The sequence below is a fragment of the Filicampus tigris genome, chromosome 3 (assembly GCF_054856515.1).
Source record: "Filicampus tigris isolate MCC_2025a chromosome 3, RoL_Ftig_1.0, whole genome shotgun sequence".
NCBI lineage: Eukaryota > Metazoa > Chordata > Actinopteri > Syngnathiformes > Syngnathidae > Filicampus > Filicampus tigris.
In genome coordinates this window covers 14,602,793-14,630,558 of record NC_141219.1, presented here as the reverse complement: position 1 = coordinate 14,630,558, position 27,766 = coordinate 14,602,793, and the positions used below count along the sequence as shown (strand labels likewise).

Genomic DNA, 27,766 nt, shown 5'->3' with positions numbered 1-27,766 from the left:
TCGCTAGCTGACAGCGAATCAGTGATCAACTGTCACAGACGGCCAACGCCATTTTGAAAACTGCAATTGATGGCTTATTCATTCAAATCATATCTTAAAAGTTCTAAAATTCTAAATTCGAAAAGTTGCTTCATACTTCAGTTGCTTCCTGCTTGTAATATGAGTGTGTTGGGCAAGATTGTTATATGATGCATTTTGTTTCATGAAACCATGCCTGTGGCATGACAAATAATGACTTCTTAGCCATGTAGGTTGTTTGCAATGGTGTTGATGTAATGATTTTGAAACATTGTAAGAAACACTTTTTTTTTTTTTACAAAAGATATTCTTTTAGAGTTTGCAAAGAGATCAGTTGCAATCTGTCTCAGTATTGTGGCAGAGTATCAAGGGATCTAAGAATATTGCATCCATGTGAAAATTCAGAGGTATCAAAATCTTCCTTTAGTTGTGGAAGTGGCCAAGCGAGTGAACAGCCACCCCGTTCATGTATCATCACGTAGCTCCGCCTCTGTATGCAGACACTTCAGGGACGATGCATGCTAGGAAGTCCTGCACATCTGTTTGCATGCTCCTATTTGTGCAATCGGCACAACGCTATCTGCCACTGTTTTATTCATGCCCAAATCTATTCAACTTGCCCATCTTGGTGCATCTCAATGTCCTAAAACTGCATCAAAGTGAATCCAAGTACTTTCCTCTCTACACTTTGACTAGACAGCTCTTGTTGTAGCTTTCCTTTCTTGGTGTCATCCACTGGGAAGGAGCTCAAGAGCAAGATGTAGCCAGTTTACAAGTCTCTCCCGTATACATCCATCCCTTATCATGCCCCATTCGTCTCCTCAACCTGAGTACCCCCATCTTCCCACCCTTCTTCCCCAAGTCTTTTTGCTCATGTTCCCACCTCCCTCCTTATTGCAGACTCCCCCCTCATCTCTGGCGTCCCCCAACAACTTGTTCTCATAGCTACATGGAGTATGTGAGTTGGAAATATTACCATAGCAAATGAAAAGGGGGAGGATTTTTTTCCCCTGTTCTTTTTATTCAATGTTGCATTACCCTCCCTCTCTCGCAGCCTGCTAATTAGTCGAGGGATTGGCGTTTGGGAGTTAAGAGCGCACATGTTCATTCTCTTCTTTATATCAAAAGATTTTGATGGCGCTCCATTTTTCTGCAAACAGTGTATGTGACAAAGAGGTACCGCAATTCTAAATGTATATGGTATCAATTCTATCGCGTGTCATTTGAGATCTTGACATTTAGTCAGCCTAATGTGGTGTCCACAAATAACCTGAAAGAACGCTGTTATCGTTGCAAATGCCAAATTGTTACATGACTGACTGAAATAAGACAATGATAGACAATGTTACAGAAATATCCTACTGCAGTTTATTATTGGTAAAAACATTTAAAATAGTTATACAAAGTTACAACTATCGATAGATGATATGATTTGATAACATGCACTCGCAAAATTCATTGGGTTCTAAAACAAAAGTGTGTCACATCGTATGTCCAAAAAAAGACTTCAACAAACCTAAGCATCTGAGTTTTTAACAAAAATAAAAGATAACAATAATAACAATAATAAAGGAAACAATAAGGACATTGGTAGGTTCTTTTCTTGATCATCAGTGGAGCAGAGGAAAAAACATAACCTCCTCTATAATACTTAAAATAACAGTGAAGCTGTTTTGATAATAATGCCACAGGGGCATTATCTTGTCATTGAAGTTGTAGTTTATAGTGACATAGAACCGCAGTGCTGGTTAAGGTGTTTAATATGTACTTTTGATTAACACATTTGCATACATGAGAGGGGGCAAACCATTAGACGCACGTCAGTAAGAATCACATTTTTTAACAGGTCTTGTAGCTCGTACTATAGAACAGTTTTTATTACGTACTTACTGTATATTCTAATTTGTTTTGGAAACTTTATCTGCATGCTGCTTTAACCACTACACATAATTTACCGCCTGTGGATCAATAAAGGATTATCGTATCTAATCTTATTGGATGTCTTTGGACCTATCAGATGTATCTAATGTAGAAGAAGTCATTGATTGCAAGTGCTTGTTGGCTATTGGGCTTGCCAGCAATACACTGTGTGCTGTATGGAAGCTGGTTAATATCCATTTTAGAAAATCATTTTTTTGTAATGTTACATTTCAAATCATTTGAAAAGATCATTTCATGCAGATAAAAGATTACAGTTAAGCCAAAATGTAGCAAAGGAAAAATATACTGTTAATCGTTTTTTCCCTGTGAATGTTTGGCGCAAACCTGCTGAGTGAGGAGCCTCCTCTAATGGATGTGTGGACATTCAGGTGGCCTGTCACAAGCAACTGTGCGTCCATGTGTGCGTGAGTGTGTTTGTGTGCGCGCGCGCGTGTGTGTGCACGCGCAGCATCTGTGTGCGATAATCTGCTGGGGCAACTCATCTTATCCTAAAAGCCATGACCAATTTCACGCTCCCACTGGAAAGGTCGCGCCCCGAGAGTGTGTGTGAACGTCCGTGTGTGTTTGCGTGCACACGATCGTCCTGCGTGTATCTAAAGTTAACCCGGTTAACCCCGGCCTGGGTGCAAATCTGCTGCTGAAGCAGATGTTTGCAGGAGAGATGCTGGGCAGCCCTTCTTAACGTCACAGCCTATCAATATCCATCACCCACAGATGCAAACGTACACAGAAAAGTGCCAAGTTAAACTAAACACAACACACAGAAATGTCAGCTATAAAAAAGCCATATTAGTTTACTAATGTTGTTATCGTGGATCAACAGCGCAACTTTTTGTATTCACCAGTGGGAAATGTTTGGGACAGGTACACTATAGTAACTAATTGATAATTAAAAAGTCTGTCAACTGTGTGGAATTAAATTGTGAACTGCGTCTCGAAGCAAATGAGCAGAAGCGCTGGTCATTCAGTCCCATCTGGCATTGAAACATGGGTTCAAAACATTTAAGGAGATTCAATTTCTTTTTTTTAACACATAATCTATTTATTGATTGTTAACTTTCTAACTAGTCATACCACATCACATATGGCAAAGACACACTCAACTCTGTATTTTGGTGACAATTGGTGTTTTTTTTCGGAGTTCTGTCCAGGGCAACCATTCTACATCTCCTGGTCCTGTTTCAAGTTTAAAAGAGGACACAATTTTGCATAGGATGGGCACTCAGGAAAAGTAAAATCAAACAAAACATGGCTTTTATGTGGTTGATGGCTTCCCCCAAATTAGATTTTTTTTGTTGCTGTGACTGAGTAATATGTTTACTTGCCTCTTCCACTAACACTATTATTCCATCACTTCAAATCTAATTTTGCCATTGCGGTGCACTTTCAATTTTTCATAGTGAAAAGCATCAGAGCTAGATAGGGTGAAAAGCTGTCTTTTAAATATGGCACTGCCCATTATTTCTACACCTGTTGCAACAGTGTCCACAATCTTTTTGAATGAGCGACCATGCAATTTAAGGAGGGAATCAACCCAAACACATTTTTTTCAAGAATATATTCCCAGCAGGCCCACTCGTTGAAACATGGCATCCTAATTAATATTGCGTTTGTGGAATATGAGGTAAGCGGCAAAATCCACCCCTTTTCAGCCATCTCAGGGGGTTTCAGCTTCAGAAAACAGGTGAGCCATGATTGGTCGTTAGCTGAGCCCTGAGCAGTTGTGATGTCATTTTCAGTCGACAGAAGTGACAAAATGGCCGCCCCCAAGTATGGCTAAAAGGGGGTGGATTAACTCTTATTACACAAACGCAATATTTATCAGAATGCCTCGTTTCAACTAGTGGGCTTGCATAGAACATATTCTTGAAAACAAAACGTTTGGGTTGACTTCCCCTTCAAGCACTCACTATCTGGGATCTTGGCAAATCAGGCCTACAGCATATTATGGTATGGTGTGATATGAAATACATCACATGATATAGTTTTCAGACGTGACTGGATCCATCAGATGTGGAGGGACAGAATGACAGATTAAGTGTGACTCGGAGTGCACATAAGAAAGCATCAAAAGACGCAGTGAGAAAGAGAGGGGCGAGGGGGGTGCATGTTTGAGCTTCGGCGAGTTATAAGAGTGTGTCTTCCGAGGCCCCCGTTGATCATCTTGACACATGTCTGAGCATTTCTGTCACTTTAATGTCACTGTGGAAATTCTGCAGATTAGTTGAACATCCGTCACGGAGTGGGGCCGATTCAAGTCAACAGAACACATGCAATATTAAACGCTAATATTCCCCACAGCCTTTTATTACAGAGGTAGAAGAAAGGTCTTGAATATTCACTGTGAGGGATGACGCGCAGAGGCTTTGGGAGAAACATGCACAGGGACACACACACACACACATACACACATGCAGACATATGTGCGCGTTTCCACACTAATGTCTTTTACCAAAACCTCCAGTGACAGAAATGTATGTGGCATATGCACAACAAAGCATATCCAAGTTACAGTATTTAGCGTCGAAAACGGAAAGAATCCAAACATCAAAGACTAGGATGGTCATGATGAATCAATTGGCATTTTTTTTTTTTTTTTTTGGTGTTCTTAATCTTAAAATAAAGTGATCTGGTAGCATCTGTCATTAAAAAAAAAGATACAGTGCGTTGGGAAAAAGTGTCTCCAAACAATGTTAATGACCGCAGGACATGACTCACGTAAATTCATTGGAATACCTCCCCACCCCTGCGACAGCAGAAAGACACATTCAAATGAATAAAATGCTTACAACACAGCCAGTGTGAATTGAACAGTGCTGAAGAAAAAGTGCAGTGAAATGGAGCAAAAGACAAACAGAGAGAAAGACATCTGATTAGAGATGCATGCTGAGGGAATGTCATTGTTCTAGTCGATTTAAGACATTATTTCAACGGAGACCCAGGAGAGACAGCATGAGACAGAGCAGTTGACAAAGGATTGAGGCAGGGGGTGTGGCGGTAAAAGAGATAACAAGGGTGGAAAAGAGAAACAGAAGCAGAGATTTTTCATGCGTATTAGTCAGGATGACAAAATGTAATTGACAATGTCTTATTAAGTGCGCGCCCTAAGTGACAAATTACATTTTTGTCTACAGTCACATACTGTATGGCAGTGTTTGAAGGCATCAAGCGGTTAGGCTTTAGGTTTGGCTAGCAACAAAAGCCATGCTTGTTGAGAGCTGGCTAAAACACACCAACACACAAGTGTATCGAAGATACATTCAGTTGTGACTAATTCAGGCAGGCATCCAAAACGTTTCACTGCTGACCAACTTGGAGGCGTTTCCGAAATGTTCCAGGTCTAGTGTCACCAAAGGTATATTTCAAAGTCTTCCCCTTCAATGTAATCGCCCTGGAGTATATACTTTACTTCTGCAGCCATTGGATTTTTTTCCACCTGCTTTTATATACACCGGTACATATCCTGTGTTTTAGGTCGTCAAGCAATGAGCAGGGTCAGTGATGATGAGACCAATGAGACCAGACTTGCTAGAGTCATAAAGGTGATGAGTCATGGCTCTTTGAGAAAGACCCAGAGACCATATGCCAGAACCATCAGTGGAAGACTCAGATGTTGCCAAGGCTGAAGAGAGCGAGCTAGTTCAAGTCCCAAGTCGTGTTGAAGGAATTATTCAATGTGAGGATCATCGTCCACTGTGAGTTTTTGCCATAGGGCCAGACGATCAGCTGGCAGGTCTATGAAGAGATCCTGCGGTGTTTGCTATGTTCAGTTGGCGAGACAAAGTGAAAGCTGTGGGTGGACAACTTATAGTGACTTCACCATGACAACTTACTCACTCACAATGCCCAGAGCATCCAAAGGTTCTTGGCCGAGAAAAAAAAAAAAAACATCTGCGTGCTCGCGCTACCTCCCTATTCACCGAGCTAGCTCCATGTGATTGTTTTCTCCTCTTTACCAAGCTTAAAGCGGAAAGTCAAACTCCAAATGTTCTTTTCAATATGTTCTATTGAAAAGTCTACAAGTCTAAACATGGCGTTCTGATTAATATTGCGTTTGTGGAATGTGAGATAAGTAGCACACACACACACACGCACACACGCAGGCACCCCCCACACACGCATGAACGTGCCTGTATATAGCACACTGTTCATACATTTTTTTAAACAACAGTAAATAGATACTTGAACATGCATTGTTTTTTGCCATCAAAATTACTTTTTTAGAATTGTTTTTTTTTTTATAAGAAAAGTACTGTTTATATAGGTGTCATAAAAGCCAACAATATTGGTGTCAGTTGATGGTTTACTTGAAATAAGTCTTTTCACAAAACCCATCGATTTTTCAGTTTTTTTCCAGAAACAGGATTTTCAGTGTCATGTTGTACTGCAGATTACTAAAGAATGACAAATGCTGAGAGAGTCTTATCTTTCTTTTGGTATGCCCCGTGTCTATATAGCCATAAAACAATATTCTGTGGGCCTTCAAAGATGGGTCAAAATCCTCAAAAATGGCTGGCACTCAGGAGCTTAGCTGTGCTGCGAATGGCTGGCATTAAGTGAGTTAAAAAAAGGAATGCTTGTCTCAGAATGACTGTACTCTACATTTACTTGTAGAATATTCCATATTACTCTGTATGTGTGTATGTGTGTGTGTACGTGCGCATACACGCCTTGGTAAACTGCCTAATTAAGACCATAAGGAGATTCTCCCTTGGTGGTTTACTCGGTGCTTTGAGGGTGCCTGTCTACATACTGTATGTGTATGAATGTTTATTTGTAAAAGACATCATCATCATTATCGGTAAACCCATATTACGTTAAATTATGGGAGATTTCCAAAGAAGGTTTCTGAAATGTTGGAAATTTCGCTGTATGATACGTACTGTAGTGTACCGACTGCATGTGCTTTGTCAAAAATGTCCTATTTTAAAAGGTTTGCTACTCACATTGTTTCCCTCAGTGTGACTTTCAGGTAGACACAGGCAGCGGTAGGGGGAGACACTGGTGTCGCAGTGATCTGCATGGCCGTAACACTCACATCTGGTTGCATGGCAGAAAGTGCAAGAAACAGAAGAGAGTTATTGTACAGGTTGTTCTACAACATTGGGCAACTAATAATTCAATTCTTCCAGCTGTAACCAAGAAAATAGATGACAAGCTTTTCAAGCTTCAAAGTTTATGCTTTGACCAATACGTTCATGGAATGATAGAAGGGCCATTAGGAAGGACCCATTCAACATTTATAAATGTCATGCTGAAAATGATCAGAGCAGCATAACATGCAGCAGACACCCATCTCTCTCTCTTTCACACACGTACACACAGCGAGACAGTCATTTAATTATTCATTCAGACGATTTTCTTTCTTTCATTTGTTCGTTTTTCCTTGTATTATTTCACCTCCTGCTCCCTCTGTGCCATTTTTCTGTTCTCCAGTGGTTAGATTAATGAAATATGATTCACATTAGCACCTAGGGCTTTTCCCTTCATAATTAATAAGCGTTTTCAGAAAGTTGCATTGTTTTGATGTAGCCAACTGTCCCTGAGATGAACAGCATTTAGGATTTACTTTAACATAGACTCAATGAAATGGCGAAAATAGGCTCAATTATGAATAGGAAACCAGCAAAAACACATAATAGAATTCCAAATTTAAATGAACAGAAAACAGATGACAGTGGATAGACAACACATAAGAAAAGGGGCAAATTGTAGATTGCTGCCCCCCCAAAAAATAAATATGATATAATTTTTTAATGATCACTCAATAGTAACATAATTTTTGTATGACTTGGGACAATAATTCCGGAATATGACATGAAATGCATGTACTGCTTTAACATTTGACATCAGCTGCTTTGCAGCACACTATTCTACTTTTTTTCTGCGTACCGGTATATATCCTCCATTTGTATTTTTTGTTGTTGTCTAATAGTGTTTTTTTTTATCTGAACTCCCTCACATGATGACCATTTGCACGCTTGAATGAAATTGGAATGGGAGGGAATGCAGGGGATTGAAAGCTGAAATTCCACTTACAAAAAGTAACAAGCTACTAATTAAAATAGCTAAGTGGGAATGGAAGGACAGTAAGAAATGATTGCCTCCTGTATAATCCTATAATTACCAGTTGTAAAAGGGGATGCTGTCTGCCTAATAGAAAAATGTATTTAAAGTTACTCTCAAAGCTCGTATTAACTCAGTATGAGATGGATCTTACTTTCTAATCCCCAAATGTGTTCGTAAAGAATATTACTATATAAAGTTTACTGAAGTACTTCACATCACCCTCAAAATTGAAACCAGAGAAAACCTCCACAATTCAGGAATATGCAACATCACCTTGTACACTGAATCCCACATACTCTTGTTTTTTTCTGTTGTAGCCATCTTCAGCTAGTTACTGAAAAACTCACCTGTTCGCAGAAAGCATTTAAGCTAAAAATGAAAAGCCAACAAAGAAGGGTTTTCTTATTGCTTGACAATTGGTATTTTTACGGCTTGGATAGGCAGCATACATGTGCACTTAATGTGCAACTTTCCAAACTCACATCATCTCAAGCATTTATTCTGAAGAGTAATTTTGTACAATGACTTTGAAATTATTTAAGTGTTGGAGGACCATAGTTTGTGGTACATTTATGTTTTAAACTATTTATACAGGCAATTCTAAACATTTTTGGGGGAGCGTTAACTTTTAACTTGAGTTTTTTTTTTTTTCGTATTGGCGGCAAGGCTCTGTCAGTATCCCCTGCGAATATTTAGATTCTTTATTTTTATTTTTCTATTTTATTATTTGTAACCCACCTGCCACTGATTGTGATTTCTTTGATGGCATAGTGTCTGTGTCGTTGGTCCACCCCTGCTGCTCTGGTGTGGTACTGTCCTCCTAGATGTATCCGCACCTGAGTGGCATGCACCATCTTCTGAAGGCTGGGGGTGTTGTAGAAATCACTGTAGCCTGGCCTCATGTTCGGCTCTGGGCTCAGCAGACTGATTGTGATGTTACCGCCGGAGTAGCGCTCCTCACTGGAATATATTTCAAAAGAACAAAAGAGGCATAATCTGCCATAACCACTGAATAACTGTGAACTACAAATGCTAAACTTCATTCTGTTCAAATACTTTCTTCTGCTTTAGGTGAACTCTTCATCTGCTATCTATAAAACAATACAGTTTTACCTTTACATGAGGCAAGACGCAAAAGGGATCCCCTGGAGCAGAGCATGTCAGAAAACACTTAAAAGATGCGCTTGCATTCATCTTTACAAACACTCAACCAAACTTACAGGGCACAAAGTCTCCTGTAGGATTAAATACATCTCACAAGATAAGAAATGCAAATCTTCCAGGATCAAGCACAGCTTTTCCTTATTGATATGGTTATCAGCCGCTAAGGTCATAAAGTGTTTTATTATGTTGCCAACGCGAGGTACAACTGCTCTCATGCCAAATTAACTAATGCACGTGAGTGTGCCAGACACAGTTGTATGTCATATCATCTGTCAGTCAAGCAAAAAATGAGCAATGACTACATAATTTCTGATCTCACGCAGGTAGGTAACCCTAGCCATTCGATCTTGCGCCAACTCGGGGCTTGATACCAGCAGATCTGCCAAAATCTAGCCCGTGAGACACAGTGTGTGTGTGAGTGTGTTAGACGGTGTATCTGGTATCAAAGAGTGCCTGGAAAAAGTAATCTGCCAAAGGCAACTGTAGGCGGTTGATGATCTAGTCACTCTGAGAGGGTCAGAATAAAGTGTGAGTCTAGTTATTCACTTTGCATAGATGTACAAGTCGAATTTTAAAATGTGTTTTTCTTTTTTTATTTTAACTTTAAAATGCAACTTTTCAACACTCAATATTCAAACGTATGTGTCGGGGTATACCTGGGTAGTTGAAGACAGTTGACTGAGTCTGGTGTCAGCAGCGGCGCATTGTTCTGCATATTAAATACACTGCAGTCTTTAGCCACGTACTGCCAGTCCAACCAGGGCTGCTCTCTGTTGATGCTGTTCTGTTCATCTGGGAGTCTTTGCCTTTGGATCAAAAGTGACTCGGGCAATGGGCCACTAAACTGAACTAAGATATAGAATACCTGTAATGGAGCGGGGTAATAAAGGTTTAAACAAAACAACAACAACAAAAAAACATTGTACAACCAAAATCGTATTCCTAATGAAGAACAAACCTCAAAAAGAGGGTTTAAGTGAAGAAAGAATATAGGAATGATGCATTGAGTTACCTGATACTGTCCATTTGCCAGATCAACAGTAATAGTGAACCCTTCATCCAATTCCTGTGGGGTCATGAGCTTTGAGCGCCACACGGTGCCCATGTCCTGATCGTTGACATAAGCGAGTGGATGTGCACTGAAGTTCAGTCGAAAAACTCGGTCGTTGGTGGTGTCCTCAACAGCATTGGGGATACAATATCTGTTCGGAGTAAAACATATACATGGCATTTAGTGAGAAATATTTCTCCAAGAGGAAATTAAAGCAGACTGGAAATGCAACAGAAAACTCTAAAAACATTTAGCGAGCTGTAAAGCTCACTATAACAATAGGATGCTTGGAGCAAACTTTTAGTGTACCGTTCCACTAAGGGGTGCACTCTGGGATGAGTGGGAGGGCAGCGGCACTCAGACTGGGAATGGAGCTGTAACAGGACACCTGAAAAAATCTCCACTATTTCCCTGTTGAATGGAAAAGTAGAGCTGAACAAAGCAATGCTAGTCTTTGATAAGGGAGAATAATGGCATGATTACAATGATTGAATGACTCCTATTTTCTACCCAAACAGCCGTTTAATGTTGAGCACAATTTATTTTCAATCAAGGATGACCACAAATTTCCGTCTTCATTTATAAAATGGAATCTTTAAGTACTTGTTAATTGATTTTTGACAGAACACAAAGCACAAAATAGGGATATAAGTCCTTACTGTCTGCATCGCTGCCAAAAGAAACACTAATTGTCTTGTATTGAATTTCTAAGGAAAATCCTCTGGAAGCAGTATGGATTTTAAGATGCAAGGATAAGACTTCTCCTTTTTTCCTTCAACTATTCATCATTCAAAACGAATCTGTATCGTTCATTTCCCAGCATCGGGCAGTCTTCTTCGATTCATTCACCAAAATATCCATTGAGACGTGTCCATCCACCTCACCTGTTGGTCAAAGTGGCGGGATAAAATCTAAAGTCCTGCATCTTCCCCATGAACTGATTGGACCCTGGAGAGACGAATAGAACACCGGTAAGGTGTTAATGGGTTTGTACTAAAGTCACAGAGTGAGAGGATTTCACAGTATTCAGTAGATTATCTTATCGGTTTCTTGATAACAGCTAAGTGAAGCTGCCTATATACCTGCTCATATAAGCTCGGTTCATGATCCAAGACTGACAAAGATCAGTCACAGTCTGAATTTGGTGCCATTAAAGGGCAGCAAGGCTTTAAAAGCCTTTGCATTAAGATGGCAAGGTGTTAAGCATTTGGCATTTGGCAGAAACTCATTAATTTCTACGAGAAACAGAGATCTTACTCTATACACGAAGATGCAATGTATTTGTATTCTAAACTTCTGTCCACAGAATAGGATGGCTTTTAAGGCCTCATAACATTCAGCATCAATTAAACCCGATTTCACTGTACTTTATTGATATTGGAACCTCGAGCTATTACATCTACAGCAGGGCTCACAAATCTTTTTGAAACCGAGAGATACTTCTTGGGTATTGATTATTGCGAAGGACTACCAGTTTGACATACACTTCTGAAATAAATTGGTTCGAATTACATTCAAGTATACAATATGTTAATATTAATAATTCATGATATTCATCTATGTGAAAACACTGATCATGGTAACAATTTCTCACAACAATTATCAACAATGATTTCAAAAAGTGGGCGGCGTGGTGGCGAACTGGTTAGCACGTCAGCCTCACAGTGCAGAGGTCATGGGTATGACTCTTGCGAATCTGGAGTTTGCCCTCTGTTTCTTCTCCCTGTGCCTGCATGGGTTTTCTCCGGGTACTCCGGTTTCCTCCCACATTCCAAAAACTTGCATGATAGGTTAATTGGGCACTCTAAAATAGTCCAAGGTATGATTGTGTGCGTAACTGGTTATTTGCCGATGTGTGCCCTGTGATTGGCTGGCAACCAGTTCAAAGTGTAACCCGCCTACTGCTTGCAGACAGCTGGGATAGGCTCCAGTACGCCCAGAAGTGCTGTGTTCAGATAAGGGATGGATGGATTTAACAAAGTTATAAACAGAACTTCATTTCTATAAATCTCTGCAAGGATTCACATTTTCAAATGCTCACTCTACAACATTCCAAGGAAATCATATCGTTCAATAAATAGTGAGTTGTGTTATAACAGGCCCGTGGGTTACTCATGCAGTCATTGAGGGCCACGTTGGTGACTGCTGAAGTAAAGTAAGTGAAAGTAGGACATATACTGTAGCTCAGGGGTGTCCAACTCTGGTCCTTGTGGGTCCCTAACCAGCATGTTTTCGATTTCTCCCTCTTCCAACAGACCTGATTCACGTTATCAGGCTTCTCAGAGCTTGCCGATGAGCTGATCTTTTGAATTTGAATTTTGAATTTTATTTGTGCACTGAGGCAAAGTCATGCTTGAACAGAAAATGGGTCTGAGCCAAAGTTGTAAGCATGGAATTATGCAAAATATCTTACAGAATTAAAATTGACCATCCAACTTGACCATTGGTTGATTCCTTAACCAATTAAGAACTGTGTCAAGACCTTGGTCTTTGGGCTTTAAACCTCAGGTAAGTGTGATAGTTGACTATCACAAGCTCCTTAAAGCAGACAAACTCTTCATACAAAGAGTTCTAAACCTCAAAATAAGCTTGAGAAACTGGTAAGAATTAGTCACATATGAAAAACTGTGAAGTGTGCTGCTGACTGATGCAGAGAAGAAAGGGTGTGTGAGGAACTGACTGAACTTTACAAAAGAGGTGCCATCAAACCCAGAAGTGAACGCATCTCAACACGCAGGCCTCCAGACGTGACAATGTTGGCTTGAACATGAAAGACTAAAGCACAAATGGGCAATGATGATGGTCCAAAGAGAGCCCGGGTGTTTTAGTGTCCAACAAAGTTGTCTAGTTAGACAACAACTGTTAGAAATAGGATATCGTCTGTAAGCGATGACAGAAGCCCTGCCATGTCTAGCTTTGTCTGTGTGTGCGTGCGTGTTTGTGGGTATTCCAACAAACTCCAAACGTGAGCCTATGCGTGTGCGCGCTTCTGTGTGTGCGCATTTGCATTTGAGGGAGGCTTTGCCGCGTTTGGCTCGAGAACATTGTTCAACTGAGTGTGTGTGCTGAGGTGGTTGTGTGTGTCAAAAACTGAATGAGAGTGCGAGAGCGTTATGGGATCGAAGTGTGTTCGAACAGTGTGTGGTTGTGCAGCCTGAGGCTTTGGCTGAGGATTTCTTTAGCGTGTGGAAATGGGATTAGGGTTTCCTCTGTAAAGCACTCTGCCTATTGTTACTGGGATGATGCAAGGTATAAGCTTTAATTCTCCCTTCTGTGTGTAGGTCTCTGTCTTCCAAACTCCGCGTTTCAGTCATCCGCTGCATTGCTAAGTGGCGTTTTTGTATTTCATGTTGTTGGAACTGTTGACAAGAGATACCAGCAACTATGATTTGTGTGCATTTTGTTTTGACAGTCACACCATTTTGTATTCTTGCCCTTTTCAGTTTCATACCTGGTTGATTACCAGGATGAAGTGGTGTTCTCTTATATTTCTTTGAGCAGCTCTTGCAATAATATCGAAGAAGACCTGGATGTGTACTGGGTTACACAGATCTTGAGGATGTTTCATAAACCATGTACTCTACTAAAGAAGCAGATCTTTATGTGATGATGGAATTATTTCAGTCTGGGTGGTGCATTGGCTTCTAATAAGGACAATTGTCGCTTCTAGGCAGAGGTGCACATAAGCGGTGCGCAAGTGCGCATGCGTACAGAAAATATTCATGTGCTCCGGATTCAATTGCCTTATTTGGCTTTCGTGCTCCATGAAAATAGCAGCCACAGACATCTGTGAATGCAGCTCAGTGCCCATAGACAAAAAGTCCAAGTCTAGTTGGCAGCCATGACAAATGCTTCCAAGGGCCCTATTTTGGGAGACTGGCGCCTGAGGCGACAGGATGGTCATCTCGTCATCGTTAGGCCGCATCTTTGATAGTTCGTCAAAATATGTGGAAGTGTTTGGTGGCTCGATAAAGATTGGGCACCAGACCGCTGCCCTTAACTTGCTAAATCATCCGAAGTCGTAGGTGGGCAATTCATTTTTCAAAACTACCATATGGAAAAACTGAAACGGTTGCCGAGGGCCACACCAACATGTCATTTGTGTATAACATGAATTTAATGTCTTTTTCAATTAAATATAAATCAGTAAATTATATCACCACTTGTGTAGTTAGAAAATCAAATCTCAAAACTAGTGTAAAAAATTAAGAATTATGAAATGAAGATAAATGACTGTTGGAAACAAATAATTGCCACTTCATTTAAGTTATAAATGGAGTTCTGTGTTTCTGATAGTGTTTGGGCCTGTAGAGAAGGCTTTGACAGCCCTGACGACATGCCACTGATTTTATATACCGGTGTGTGTGTGCGTGTGTGTATATTTTTTTATTGAGAGGCCTTGAGGAAATGTCATCCTGCTTACGCATTTGTTTCTAGTTACTCATCAGACACAGAATTCTCCCACCAACAACAGACATAGTTGTTAATCGATAGATCTGATCAGCATTCGCACAATCAATTCTTTGATCAAAATTCCAGACACGGCCCCCGGGTTTGACTATCAGCTACACACACACACACACACGAGCCAATCACTTCTATTGATCACAACCTCTGATGTGATCTTCAACTTATCAGATGCTACCTGCAGTGAACCAGGGATCAATGCCTGATAAACGAGAAGAAAACACTCGTTTATCACTCTGAAGATGAACGGATATCATTTTTCTCTCAATTTCTCTCCTATTGACTCAGAGACGGCTCCCAGGCACCACCAATCAATCACAAATGTGTCGCTCAATGAGGGGGGCATAAAGGTGGCGTAATCATTGAAATCATAACAAGAAACACAACAAGATAAAAGAAGATGTGAATGTTTTATATGTTCATATCATCGCTGTCCTGTGAAAAAACACGTGGATCTTTTAAAAAAAATTTTCGCATTAATGCGAGGTCTGTAACACGGAAACACCATTAAAGTAAAAATAAGAAAAATGCACGTGTTTTTCACAGGACAGTGATGATATGAACATATAAAACATTGACACATTCTCATTCAAGTTCTGGCGAGGGGTATGACGATGCGAAGGCCGGACATGGTTTTGGCAATTCAGTGCTGGCCTCTGGTCCAGCTGATCCCCTTCTCCACCCAGCTAGTCTCCCAATTTTAAGGCATTATACCCACTAGTGGGGGGAGGGTGTTGTCACGCTGGGGAAGACAGAAGGCGTCTTGGCCACCCTGTCTATCTCAGGCCCACCCCAGCTATTCCCCCCACTATTTACATATTTTTAATGCATTACAGTACATTTCACAGTACATCCGGATCCCCGTCAGAAGCGCGCAAGCCCCGCTCCCGGCCGAGTCCGCCCTTCCTCAGTGTGCCGGCACAGCAACTCCTTACACCAATTGACTAACATACATCCGAGTCTCTATTTATTTACTTATATGTTTCCATAGACACTCCATATGATTTTGTTGCTTGTGCTGGGACTTCCAACAATGGGCTACTGCATTTTCAATTAACATTACAATACACGCACACCCACAGAGGGAGTCTTTCAAACTCCCTGTTGCACAGCAAAACTGTTCCAGCATTAAAAAGGCATACAGCTCCACCATGGAACATACCTTGAGCATAACAGAAGGAATAACAAAAGGCTTCATGTTTTAATTGGTTAGGTAATTAACTCGTAACTGTTCTTGTCAGTTCTCCAGATATCACTTGCCAATATTTGCGCCACCTTTACCTTTGGAGCTGAGTCCCACCCTCATGGTGCTGTCCTCATTGCTGTCGTACAATCTGGCGGGCAGTGATTGGGTCTCAAAAGGTGTCCCATCCTCCTCCAGCCCATTCAGGAACAGACTGGCGTGTCTGTCGTGCACCTGAAAGTCCGTCAGAGTGACAAATCTAAGTTGTACAGCAGGAATATCTTCATTCGATATCACAGGTTTGAACAGCGACAGCATTTTAGGCAGGAACACATCCATCCAAAAACCAGGGGTGTGTGCAGTTTCATAGTCGGTTCTTTCGAGCACGATAAATCAATATTTACCGTAATGCATCCAACTGCATCATGGTGACCACATCGTGTGTATGTTTTTTGACAATAATTTGAATGCTCACAGTTAATATACCGTTGTTTGCTTTTTGCAATGCTGACAGACACTTGTTGGCAACTCAAATCTTGAACTCGCCTACTTAGTTACTTAGTTTTGATTAAAAAAAGAAAAAGTAATTCATATTTACTTTAATCATGAGACTAAGTGGCAAATAGTGACAGTACAAAAAAAATGAAAGCAAATTCAACCGTCATGAATTAAATGCATATATGATTGCTAATCTGATAGAATCGTGAGGTGGCGGGACTTTAGTGTCCCTCGGGACAAGCTGAGTCCTACAGCTTTGAACGTGATCCATCTTACAATATCCAACTTCTCTTGACAACACTCGTGGCAGTTGCTCATTCTTTCCCAATAAATTTTATAACAAATGTACTGGAAAAAAGCCAAAGAATAGTCACGCAAAGAACACAGGTGTCAACATTAATGTGCAATCAAGCATGATGGTATAATTAAAACTCGAAAATGTTCAAAAATGACCTTAAAAAAATCATTTTTTCCAGATATTTTTTTTTCAAATTACAAACTACACAACCTTAGGAGCATTCCAGTGAATTATATAAATACATACCTCTCTGATGTTGGTGTTAATCAAGACTGAGCATTGTTTTTTATAAATTAAAATGACAATAATGCTCTCTTATTGGATCTGATGTAAATAGATTGTAAGAATATTCTATGTGACTGGTTATTACTTTATTAAAGATCTTAAGCACAGAAGTTGGACCCAAAGACACGCTGCAGTAACCGAACTGCAATTTCATGTCGTGGCAAAAGGTCAGCTTTTCTGTGCATTCAACTTGTGGATCAATCTCTAAAAGTGTACACACATTTTTTGCATATCTTTGTGTGACCCTGTGTGCGTGTGCGAATTATACATACGACTAATCTTCCAACTCATTTCCCCAGTAGCAGGAAAGCCTGGGGCTAAACTGCCTCAGCGCAAATGAGCTTTCTGTTTGACCAAAAATCTCTGCGCTCTTGCCGCTGTCCTCTCTCGATCCGCACCATGAATATGGAAAACGGCACAGCCGACAACATCGTCAAAGCAGTGGCAGTTCCCTTTCACATCAAACCCACGAAGGGGGAAAAAAAAGAAAGACACCTCCATAAGCAAAACTTTAATGTGTGCTCTCACACTCTTTCGCTTTGCACAATCTCCAAATCCGTTTTTTTGGGAAACACTCTGTGTGGATACTGATAATCGTGATTCTTAAGTCCTCCTCCCTCCGTCCCTCCTCCTATTTCCATATTGCCTTTGCTCTCATCTTTATTGCTTTGTCCATTGCGTCATTTGACATCCAGTTCTTTTTGTTTTGTCTTTCCCTCAGCACCTTTATTAGAAAATTAGAAGGGATGTTTATAAAGCGTTATCTGTCTCTGTCCACAACCTCTCCCAGTAATCACTGTCTCTACTTTCCTGCCCTGTTGCTCTCATTTGTTGTCAGCTCTTTAGGGAAGTTGAAAAGGTGTGAGGAGGGAAATAAGTCCAAGTTAAAAAATAAATAAATTTAAAAAACGCCTTTAGGGGATGAAGGCAGTCCCAGACAAGTGTCTGCCTCTCAGAGGATGGTTAAGACGCGCAGACAGACACTTTCATGATGGCTGATTGAAGACTGGCAAGCACATGAGAGCTCAGGAGAGAATGGGAGTAAGAGAAGGAAGGGGAGGAGGGAGGAGAGGGAAAGTCAGAGCGGGAACCAGAAGAAGGGCCCACTTTAAGAATCTTTAAGCCCGAGCAGTGTGGCTCTTGGGGAGATGTGAGGCAGTTGTCAGAGCTGATGTAAATGAATAGTGAAACGCTTCATCCTCCTTAGCCGCCACGCGCCCTTCTGAAACACAGCCAAGTCCTCTTTGTTAGCTCTCATAAACACTTAGTTTTTCCTTTCCTCAATTTATCTGCATTTCTTTCCTTTACCTCTAATAATTTAAGAACTCTTTGAGAATGACGGAATTTTATTTTTTACTTTCTTAGAGCAGAAGTCAATGCATTTTTTTTTTTTTTTTTCAAGAATATGTTCTATGCAAGCCCACTAGTTGAAACAAGGCATTCTGATAAATATTGCGTTTGTGGAATAAGTGTTAATCCACTAGTTTTTAGCCATCTCTGGGGGCAACCATTTTGTCTTCTGTCGATTGAAAATGACATCACAACTGCTCACAACGACCAATCACGGCTCAGATTCAGACAACAGGTAAGCCGTGATTGGTCGTTGTGAGCAGCTGTGATGTCATTTTCAGTCGACAGAAGACAAAATGGCCGCCCGCACAGATGGCTAAAAACGAGTGCATTTTGCTGCTTAACTTCTCTTCCACAAATGCAAAATTAATCAGAATGCCGTGTTTCAACTAGTGGGTCTTGAAAAAAAATGTGTTTGGGTTGACTTCTGCTTTAAGTAGTGACATGTAACTTGAATCTCATTTGGACTGATACCATTTAGTCCAGTAACGATAAAAATTTAGGTCTCTTTGTAGGTTAAAAGGGCTGTTCTGTTATAAACACTTAATAGGCTTTGTGATAAATATTGCATTTGTGGAATTAATCCACCTGTTTTAGCCATCAAAGGGACGGCCATTTTGTCACTTCTGTCAACTGAAAATGACAACAATGTCTGTGGGCTCAGGTAACAACCAATCACAGCTCAACCGTTTTCTGAAGCTGAGCCATGATTGGTCATTATCTGAGCCCTGAGCATTTGTGATGTCATTTTCAGTTGAATGAAGTGACAAAATGGCCGCCCCCCGAGATGCCTAAAAACGGGTGGAAATTTGCTGCTGCTCATATTCCACAAACGCAATATTAATCAGAATGCCGTGTTTCAACTAGTGGTCCTGCTGGGAACATATTCTTGAAAAAAATATGTTTGGGTTGACTTCGGCTTTAAACAAAGCTGTTTTTCTCGTTAATATCAAAAGTGTTGCTACAAAATATTGTTAATTAAGGTTATATGATGATGGAAGTTTGGAAACAGCTTGTTGCCTTTGGGAAATACAGGTTCAAGGTTCAACCAGTGTCTGAGATCAACTGTTTACAACCCTGGTTTTGTTGGAAACCAGGCTGGTTAGGGCCTCTTGAGGACTGGACTTGAGCACCCCTAGTATATATGAATGTGGTTCATACTTTAAATGAAAAGATATTTATCTGGAGCCTTGACAGCGTATTTTTTTCTAAGCATAGCTGTTGTAAACTTTAGAACTAAAGACATTTACTGTAAGAGGGAAAACACACTTTCCTTAAGAATTTCAACCAATGTCCGTCACATACAGAAATATTTCAAGAGAAAAAGACAACACTTTAGTGCTACATAATCGATCATTTCAAGTTTTTTCCCATAGATTGCATTGTTCTACGGCCGTTTAATCAGCCTTTTCTTGTGGGAAAAATATAAATAAATAAAAAATAAATACCCCCTGGCAAGCACCTAAGCCTCTGTAAAAAGCGAGGGAAGGCAAACCATGAGTGGAAAGCTTTTAGTGATCTGTAGAGGAGCATTTTGACTCAAGCTCTTCTCCATTTTCACACTTCTGCCAAGCTGTGGCTCAGTACACAGTGTGGACCACAGTGTTTCCTCTAAGCTCACTTGATAGCGGTGAGCTACAGATATAAGAGGCGGAGGATAACACTCCATACAAAACAGGCCAGGTTTGCTGTGCAGCCACCACACACAAAGCAAACAGTTTATCTACAAAAAAAAAAAAAAAAAACACCCAACCTGTGTAAAAATGACTTGTCAAATTTGACAAATCTCTTTATTGGTGAACACATGCCTAGTTTTGGAGGCAGGGACACAAATCGGATATCTGAAAGGCACAAGCACACTGATTAAATGTGTCTCTTGACATGACACTTTTGTTTTCACACAAGTGCACGTTTTTTCTCCTCGTGTCAAACATCACATCTCCCCTTCCCAACATTCTGCCTCGAACACTCTTCACTTTCTCTCCAAGCCTGCCGAGAACGTACTACCTAGTGACTGAATGAGTGACAAGCCACTCACTGATAAGACAAATACTAACACGGCCAGGGAAGCTGTCAATGAGGAGCAAGCGGGTGAGATAAAAGAGGGGCTGGGGAGTAGTGAATCAGGGATGTTGGAATGAAAGGTCTAATAAAAGAAAGATTTAAGTGTTGACAAAAGAAAAGCTGAACAACAAACACATACTGAGGCCATTTTGGAGTGTATTCAAGAAAAGACTGATACCTGTTGATCATTGAGGCTACAAACAGTATGAATGACAAAATGGCATGTACAATCAAGACTTGAAAAGAAAAAAAGACAATCTATAGTTAAACTTTACATTATTCATAAGAAATAATAATCAAAGTCTAGTTTACCATGTTTGGGTATTTGACAGATCGCGCTGTGCCATGTAGAGCGTTCTTTTACGTATCCCCAGCACACCTGACATTTTGATGGCAGAAATTGCAGTAGACTACACTTTAGACGTTGGCCAACTTGACATTATCCACCCATTGAGGTCTGCTTGCAGTTCCTTTTAAACATACTCTGTGTGCTTCAATCTTCTGCATGGACTCCAGCGAGTCCATTTCCGCTTCAGCAATGTCAAAGATTTTGTGCACGCTTCTCCTGCGCAACATTTAAAGGGAATGAGCAGAGCCACTTTCATTGGCCAGAAACTATATTGGCTGTATTCACTCCCACAACGGAGCAAACGCCCCTTTAAACCAGCACCGGCCAATGAAACGATAAAAAGAAGTAAAGTCCACCCATGCACACAGTTAGACTGCACGTTAAATTTGTGCTGGGCATGAAAACAGGGTCCTAAATGTTAAAAATCAGCTAGGTGTTTTAATAAGACACTTCGCCCAAGTTCAGAACTGGTTCTGCTCTTTCACCTCTCCTGGTGCGTGACCTCAAATATGACCAGACAAACAGATGCCCCAAAGGCCACAGTGTCATTTTATAATAACACTGAATGATTTCTCCTTAATGCCACTACAGTGGAAGTAATCATAATAAAATTAACATCATTTGAGTAAGCTCAGGGCGCAATTAAAAGTCCAATGTGATTATAACTATTGCCTAGTCTTCACTTTGGAATCTCCAGGCACATTGTCACCTTTCCAGCTCCTCTTCCTCTGCTGTTCTTGCCCTTCCTCTTCTTGTTTTTCACTCTCCAAGCTTCTCTCTTTGGTCCCCCCCTCCCATCCCCTCCCCGCCAACTATGAACTGTTAGCAGCTCTGATGTACAGCCAATATTCACTCTATCGTATTACGTTGTGGGCAGTGTGCAAGGCAAGAGATAGGAAGCGGAGGTGAGGAGCAAAAGGAATAAAAAGAGAAAAAGAAAGAGAGGGGGAGACACATTTGTTCTACTCATCTCAGTGCTAAAAGATACAATTACCTCTCACAGCATATTATCCATGTTTTATACCAGCCCAGGGCCCCGTGCCTTTGCCTCGTCGCGCTCGCCCCGTGTAAGGCCCATATTTTAACACTAGCTATGACAGTTTATTTAAGAAAAGAAAATTGTCCCCAGGGAGATGAAGAGGGGGAGAGAGAGGAACAGGGTGTGAGTGTAAAGAAAATGAGAGAGAGAGGGGGAAGGACGTAGAAGGTGGAGGCGAAGAGACAATGAAGGGGTGGTCGGCGGTGGGGCTGGGGGGTGGGGTCTTTGAAGAGATAGATGAGGCTGGGAAAGAGAAAAGGAAAGAAGCAGAGAGGGGGGAAAAAAAAGAGATCGAGGGCATATATAAGGTGACATGCCAACCTTTTAATAAAGACCATTAGTCTAGAAGACTTTTTTTCATTCAATGCAGGAGGCAATGAGGGGCGCTCTGAAAAAAAAAAAACAATTAAAAACTGCGAAAGGAAGGATGGACACATAGGGGGTACTTTATGGTGGCACAGTTCACAATCGTGTTAGTCATGCCCACTAAACAGACCTCTACCTTCGTCAACAAACAACCGCTTAACCAAGAGAATGGTGAACTAGAAATTCATGTTTTCAGAGAAGACACTGCAACCTATTTAGGATATTGTCCATTTGGTTATGAACTACTTTATTAAGCAAATGTTGTGACCATGTGTAGGTTGTCATCTGGTTCTCAGGCTTTTCCCGGAATACCACTTTTTTTTCCTAATGTTAGTTTAACTCGGGACGCATAGCAAAAAGTGGCATACAGAAGCTATATTAAAATTACAAAAAGTGGAAACATTATTTTCAATTTCATTTTAAAAGTATTAGGAATTAATTTGGTGACCTGTCAGTTGCGTATTCAGCTGGGTATTTTTTTTTCCAACTCATTTGTTGATTACAGAATTGTGCAAAAATGCATTAAACTAAAATTATTAGCGCCATTATTGGTAGCAGTCAGGCTTAGTAAAATATATCTATGTAGCTATTTGTCCCCAAATAGTTATCTTGAATACATCCATTTGCCATTGTGCGTATTCTCACTAGGGTCATGTGTGAGCTGGAGTTTATACACCCTGCACTGGTTACCAGCAAATTGCAAGGCACACATACACAAACAACCAGAGCTGAGCATCGTCTATAACTTCTGGGCGGTATTTCCGGCCAAGCCACGTGGTTCTAGTCTGTCCCTTGTCGGTGACAACCAAATCGGCACTCCCCCACTGCGCCGCCAGATCACTATTCTTGGTGATTGAAATTAGTTCACACTTCATGGAGGTTTTTCTCCTGCAAAATGCAATTTTAATCACCAGAGGTTTGGAAAATACAGTGGAACATCTCAAGTTGAACACATTTGAGGTCAAACTATTTGAAATTTCAAGCAAAAATGTCAGTTAAAAAAAACTGCTCTAAGGTTGAACAAAATCTTAGGACCAGTGTCCCAGAACAGATTGGCATCCACTGTGTGCCATGTCTTATAATCTTTGCTCCAGCAACCGAGCACTGCACACCAACAAGCTACAAGGCATTTAACAACTGAAACGCATATACATAGGCCGCTACCTTTGCAAAATCCTGCTACGATGTTGAAATGAGCCACAGATTAGAGTCTTTGAAGTGAACTATCACTACACTACACTTCCTACAAATTCACCCCCCACCCACCCTTTCTGTCTCAGTCCCCTCCCGGCTACCTTTTCCTCCGCTACTCTGTACAGTGTTATCATAATCAGATGAGACAACTACCTTGGGAACAGCAGCCTCCCTACAGCACCTTGCTCCTGGCCCTATGTGCACACGTGATTGTGTGTGTGTGTGTGTGCGTGTGTATTGCTCCCGGCACTTGGAAACCCGTATTCCTTTAGACTGTCTTTTTTGGTGTTTTGATCTTTTCAAACCGACAGATGCCTCGTATGTGTGTGTGTGTGTGTGTGTGCGTGTATGGGAATGTTTCTAAATGACCCATCTCCTTCATAAGGGAAATATCCCTATCGTGGCTGACACACAGCTACAAATTATCACTGAACTGCAAGTTGCTGTGCGAGTGTGTACGGGTGGGGAAATGTGTGTGTGCACAGGCATGAGAATGGCAGTATGCGAATGGTGTTCGAATGTCAAGTATGATTATGTTACTACTCGGAACGGTCAAAGCCGATCACATCACCACAACATTAAACAAAAGGCAGACTGATTCACAGGAATACACACGCACCATTTTCAAACACCTCCAAGACATAACACGCTCGCAGCAAATTGGCTACAACGTTTACACTATCACAAGCCCATGTATATGTTCACAACACATGCACTGACGCTGGAGCTACACAGGAGCCTGATGGCATCTGCCTAAAAATAGCGAAACCACTGTATCACCTTTTATCTTAGGGTTGAATTGCAGGACTTAATTTTATCGGGACATGTTTTCTCCCGCAGCTGCATTGATCTTATTCAGAGATGCTGAAAGAAGGAGATTGTTCAGCAGAGCAATCTGTAAAACGATACTCTTCAACCAAGCACTAACACACCGTGAGAGTCATTTACAGCCTCAAAATGCTTGGCCCTTCACAGGTGCCATTTGAGAGGGTTTGTAGCTAAAGAAAGATTGCTTTTGTTCTTGGAAGACGATGCCTTTGATATTTTGAGTTGTTGCATCCACTTGACCGTTTTTGAAGAACTCCTCATCATGATGTTTTATTCAACTACTGTATTATATTGCTGGAACTGATCCTTAGCAAAAAATTTGGACGAGATTGAGGGAAATTTTACTCACAGCATCTCTGCTGGTTGCAGCAAAGAAGTTAAGTTTTACGTTTACAACAGTCAATTCAGCACAATCAAAATGAAACATCTCATCTCTTGGTAAGTCAATCCATAGTTGGATTGTTGCGTGCTGGAATCGGCCTGTAATTCGAAGATGTGTTCACCAATAAAATTGGGTTTGTGGAATATGCAAGCAAGCAGCAAGCAGCAAAATCCTCCTGTTTTTAGCCATCTCAGGGGGCGGCCATTTCGTCACTTCAGTCGACTGAAAATGACAACACAGTTGCTCAGGGCTCAGATAACGACCAATCACAGCTCACCTGTTTTCTGAAGCTGAAGTTATCTGAAGTTATCTCAGCCCTGAGCAAATGTGTTGTCATTTTCAGTTGACAGCACGTGGTTGACATTACTGCTTAACTCATATTCCATAAACACAATTTTAATCAGAATGCCATGTTTATTATTATTCTTGTAATGGAAATTTTGGGGTTGACTTCCTGCTTTTTACTAAAGCCACGGTCTCTCAATATATGAGACACAGCGGTTTTTCACTGGCTTCTGTACAAATAAAAAAGTACCAGTCCGTCCATTCATTTTTACACACCGTTTTCCAAGTCAACTTTCCGGACTTTGGAATCCAAACCGTGTCATTGATCCTGCAAATCTTTCCCAGTACACAAATGGTGTGATAGGCTCGTTATGGTCATATGATCACAACAAGAGCTACCATAGCACTGAATATACCTGTGTACACAGTTTGTGACAGTGGCCCATAAGAGAAAAACAAAAAAAAAAACAATGGCATGGCAATGCACACTTTAAGAAAAATAGACAGTGGGTCCGCATGAGACCTCAACTTTGTCCTGATCGACACCACGATTCCCCATTTGAAGAAACCCGACATAGCTGATAAGCATTGGGTCAATTCTTAATTCAAGGACCAAACTCAACTCAGTGCCACATACAGTATTCATAAAGCTAGTGACTTAGCAGATATTATCTGGCCTGTTAACTAATTACTATTCATTCACATATACTGTACTAAAAATGGTCTTTAAGTTAAATGAACTGCCTTCCGAAACAACTCCAAATTCATTGACGAAAAAGAGCAACTTAGCAGTATTTTTTTAACAAAAACAAATCAACTAATATTGTAAACATAAAAAAAGGCACATTTCTGAACACGTATGTGTGCGTGCGTGTTCTAGTACCTGTAAAACAATATGTGTCCACCTGTCCACCACAAGTCGTCCCTCAGTTCTGAAGCTGACGGTCAGAGGAGTTGAACCTCTGGACTGAGTGTACTGCATACTGACAACCCGTTCTGACACCGTCACTGAAAAGACTAACTGGTCCCTTGAGTTTTTCTCCAGCAGCATCCTGAGAAAGAAAAACAAAAATGCAAAATGTGGTGAACATTTCAGTAGCAAGAGAAAGGCAGATCTTGAATCTAAAAACTCATGTTGAGTTGAACACCACGAGACACAGTCTCTCATTTTGACATTTATACATGTAATATTAATATTTTACACGACTGCTAGGTTTCTGGTGCTACACGGGTTGCAGGCTCGCACAGGCGAACACCCTCCACGTGTCATATTAACCACCATCAGTGACATTTTATGGGAAATCATGGCTTTTATGAACCCAGAGACGCCCTCCATATAAATCACTGATGGATGAATGAGACAAGAGCATCTGGGTGAAACGTCTGCACATGTATGTCTACGTAAGAAAAGAAGCACAGGAAATAAAGTCAAAAATATGTTGTCAAGGAATACTTTGCTGTTTTTTTTTTTTTTCTCTATTAGGGAACAAGTGGTCTAGTTTATTTAATCTTGCACTGCTAAAATACAGATTGATCCAGTCGTTGAGAAGTAAGGGCATTGACAAGTAGAGGATGTTATACAGGTCCTAATGTATTTGTGAAAGTCAACACGATAAAGTCACAGAAAGCTTTGGTGTTTCTGTGCGTGGTGTGATATGAGCCCAATTTGCTTCATCATCACACTTTATGAAACCTCAGCCCTTGTTCCAAAAGCAATGGCCAGAGCTGCGCATTCTGTCAGGACGGTCCATCAGTCCGTCGCTGCCGTGCGCCCGTTCTACTGACGATTGACGTGTCACCGGACACCTTTTAAAGGTGACGCACTGACGAATGATGGTCGGACTAATTGACAGACTTTGATTGACGATTACAATTCAGTTTGTCACGAAAAATAACAGACTGACCAATGACGGACAGGTACCCTGGCCGCTGACAGATGACGAATGACGGACCAGCAAAATTTTGTATATTGCCCACCTCTGGCGATGGTGCTAGACATTCAAAGCAACAAAAGATTAGCTATGCATGTTTTTTTTTTTCCTAAATAACTAACTTGAAAGCTTCTCATGCTACATTTCATATCATCTCTTTTAGGCATTGTAAAAACTCTGATTAAGAACTCTGAGTAAGAACAGGTGGCTGGTTCTGTCCATTCAGATGAGTGGAAGGATTTGAAATCACAGCGATCGAGAGACAAAAAGGAGATGGACGGAGGTGAGGATTGAGACCTCTTTTCATCTGGCTTCTTTGATGGCGGCCATGGCTGTGTCGACTACAAAAGCCAGTAGGCTGATGACAACATCAGAAAGAGAGAGAGGGGAAGAGAGAGAAAAGCCAGGTACAGGTGTCATGTTCAGCAGGCCAAGACAACAAGACTTGCCTGTCATCTGAATGTCCGTAGAGACAAGTTCACAAATAAAAACTCTGCGCGAATCACAAATGAGATATTACCGGTATCTTAATCTGATTGACAGCTAAATTGAAAAGACAAATGCCACTGGGCAGACTATATTGCAAGTTAACCAATTAAAGCCGGGAATGCACAAGTTTCTCAGTGTTAATAAGATGTCACTCAGATTTACAGTTTTAACATATCAAACTATACAAAAAAAAAAACAAAACAAAAAAAAAAACACAAGACTCACATCTCTCCAAGAGAGCTTGGTTTAATCCATAAAGCCAGAGTGAGGGATCCTAAAGCGCCCAGCTTCTGAGAGGGGGGAGACAGCAGACACTCCTGCTGGTCTTGAGGAAACACAACACTACCAGACACGGCTGTATCCTCACTTGACATAGAGGTGGTGAAACTGTCCAACCGTGAAGTCTGATTGCGGATAGGACGAGTGGCTTTCGAGTCTTCAGTGACACATGCACCCCTGGTCAGAGGGAAAAGGGGTAAATTGGTGACTATTGTGTTATGAACAAAGTTCATACA

At 40.9% G+C, this 27,766-nt stretch overlaps 1 protein-coding gene across 8 annotated transcripts in view; it reads right to left on the bottom strand.

Annotated features, from left to right (window-relative positions):
* Nucleotides 1-27,766, bottom strand: part of ush2a (Usher syndrome 2A (autosomal recessive, mild)) — a 188,645-nt gene that overhangs the window by 148,717 nt on the left and 12,162 nt on the right. For 7 of the 8 annotated variants that reach the window (XM_086025800.1, XM_086025798.1, XM_086025799.1 and 4 more), the window contains 9 exons: nt 27,477-27,707; nt 25,715-25,883; nt 15,992-16,127; nt 11,128-11,191; nt 10,553-10,654; nt 10,205-10,394; nt 9,849-10,057; nt 8,767-8,988; nt 6,906-6,999 (listed from right to left, as the gene is read on the bottom strand). In XM_086025800.1, the coding sequence (XP_085881926.1) occupies nt 6,906-6,999; nt 8,767-8,988; nt 9,849-10,057; nt 10,205-10,394; nt 10,553-10,654; nt 11,128-11,191; nt 15,992-16,127; nt 25,715-25,883; nt 27,477-27,707 (1,417 nt within the window). The remainder of the gene's footprint in view (nt 1-6,905; nt 7,000-8,766; nt 8,989-9,848; nt 10,058-10,204; nt 10,395-10,552; nt 10,655-11,127; nt 11,192-15,991; nt 16,128-25,714; nt 25,884-27,476; nt 27,708-27,766) is intronic. The other variant, XM_086025804.1, reaches the window with a different exon arrangement.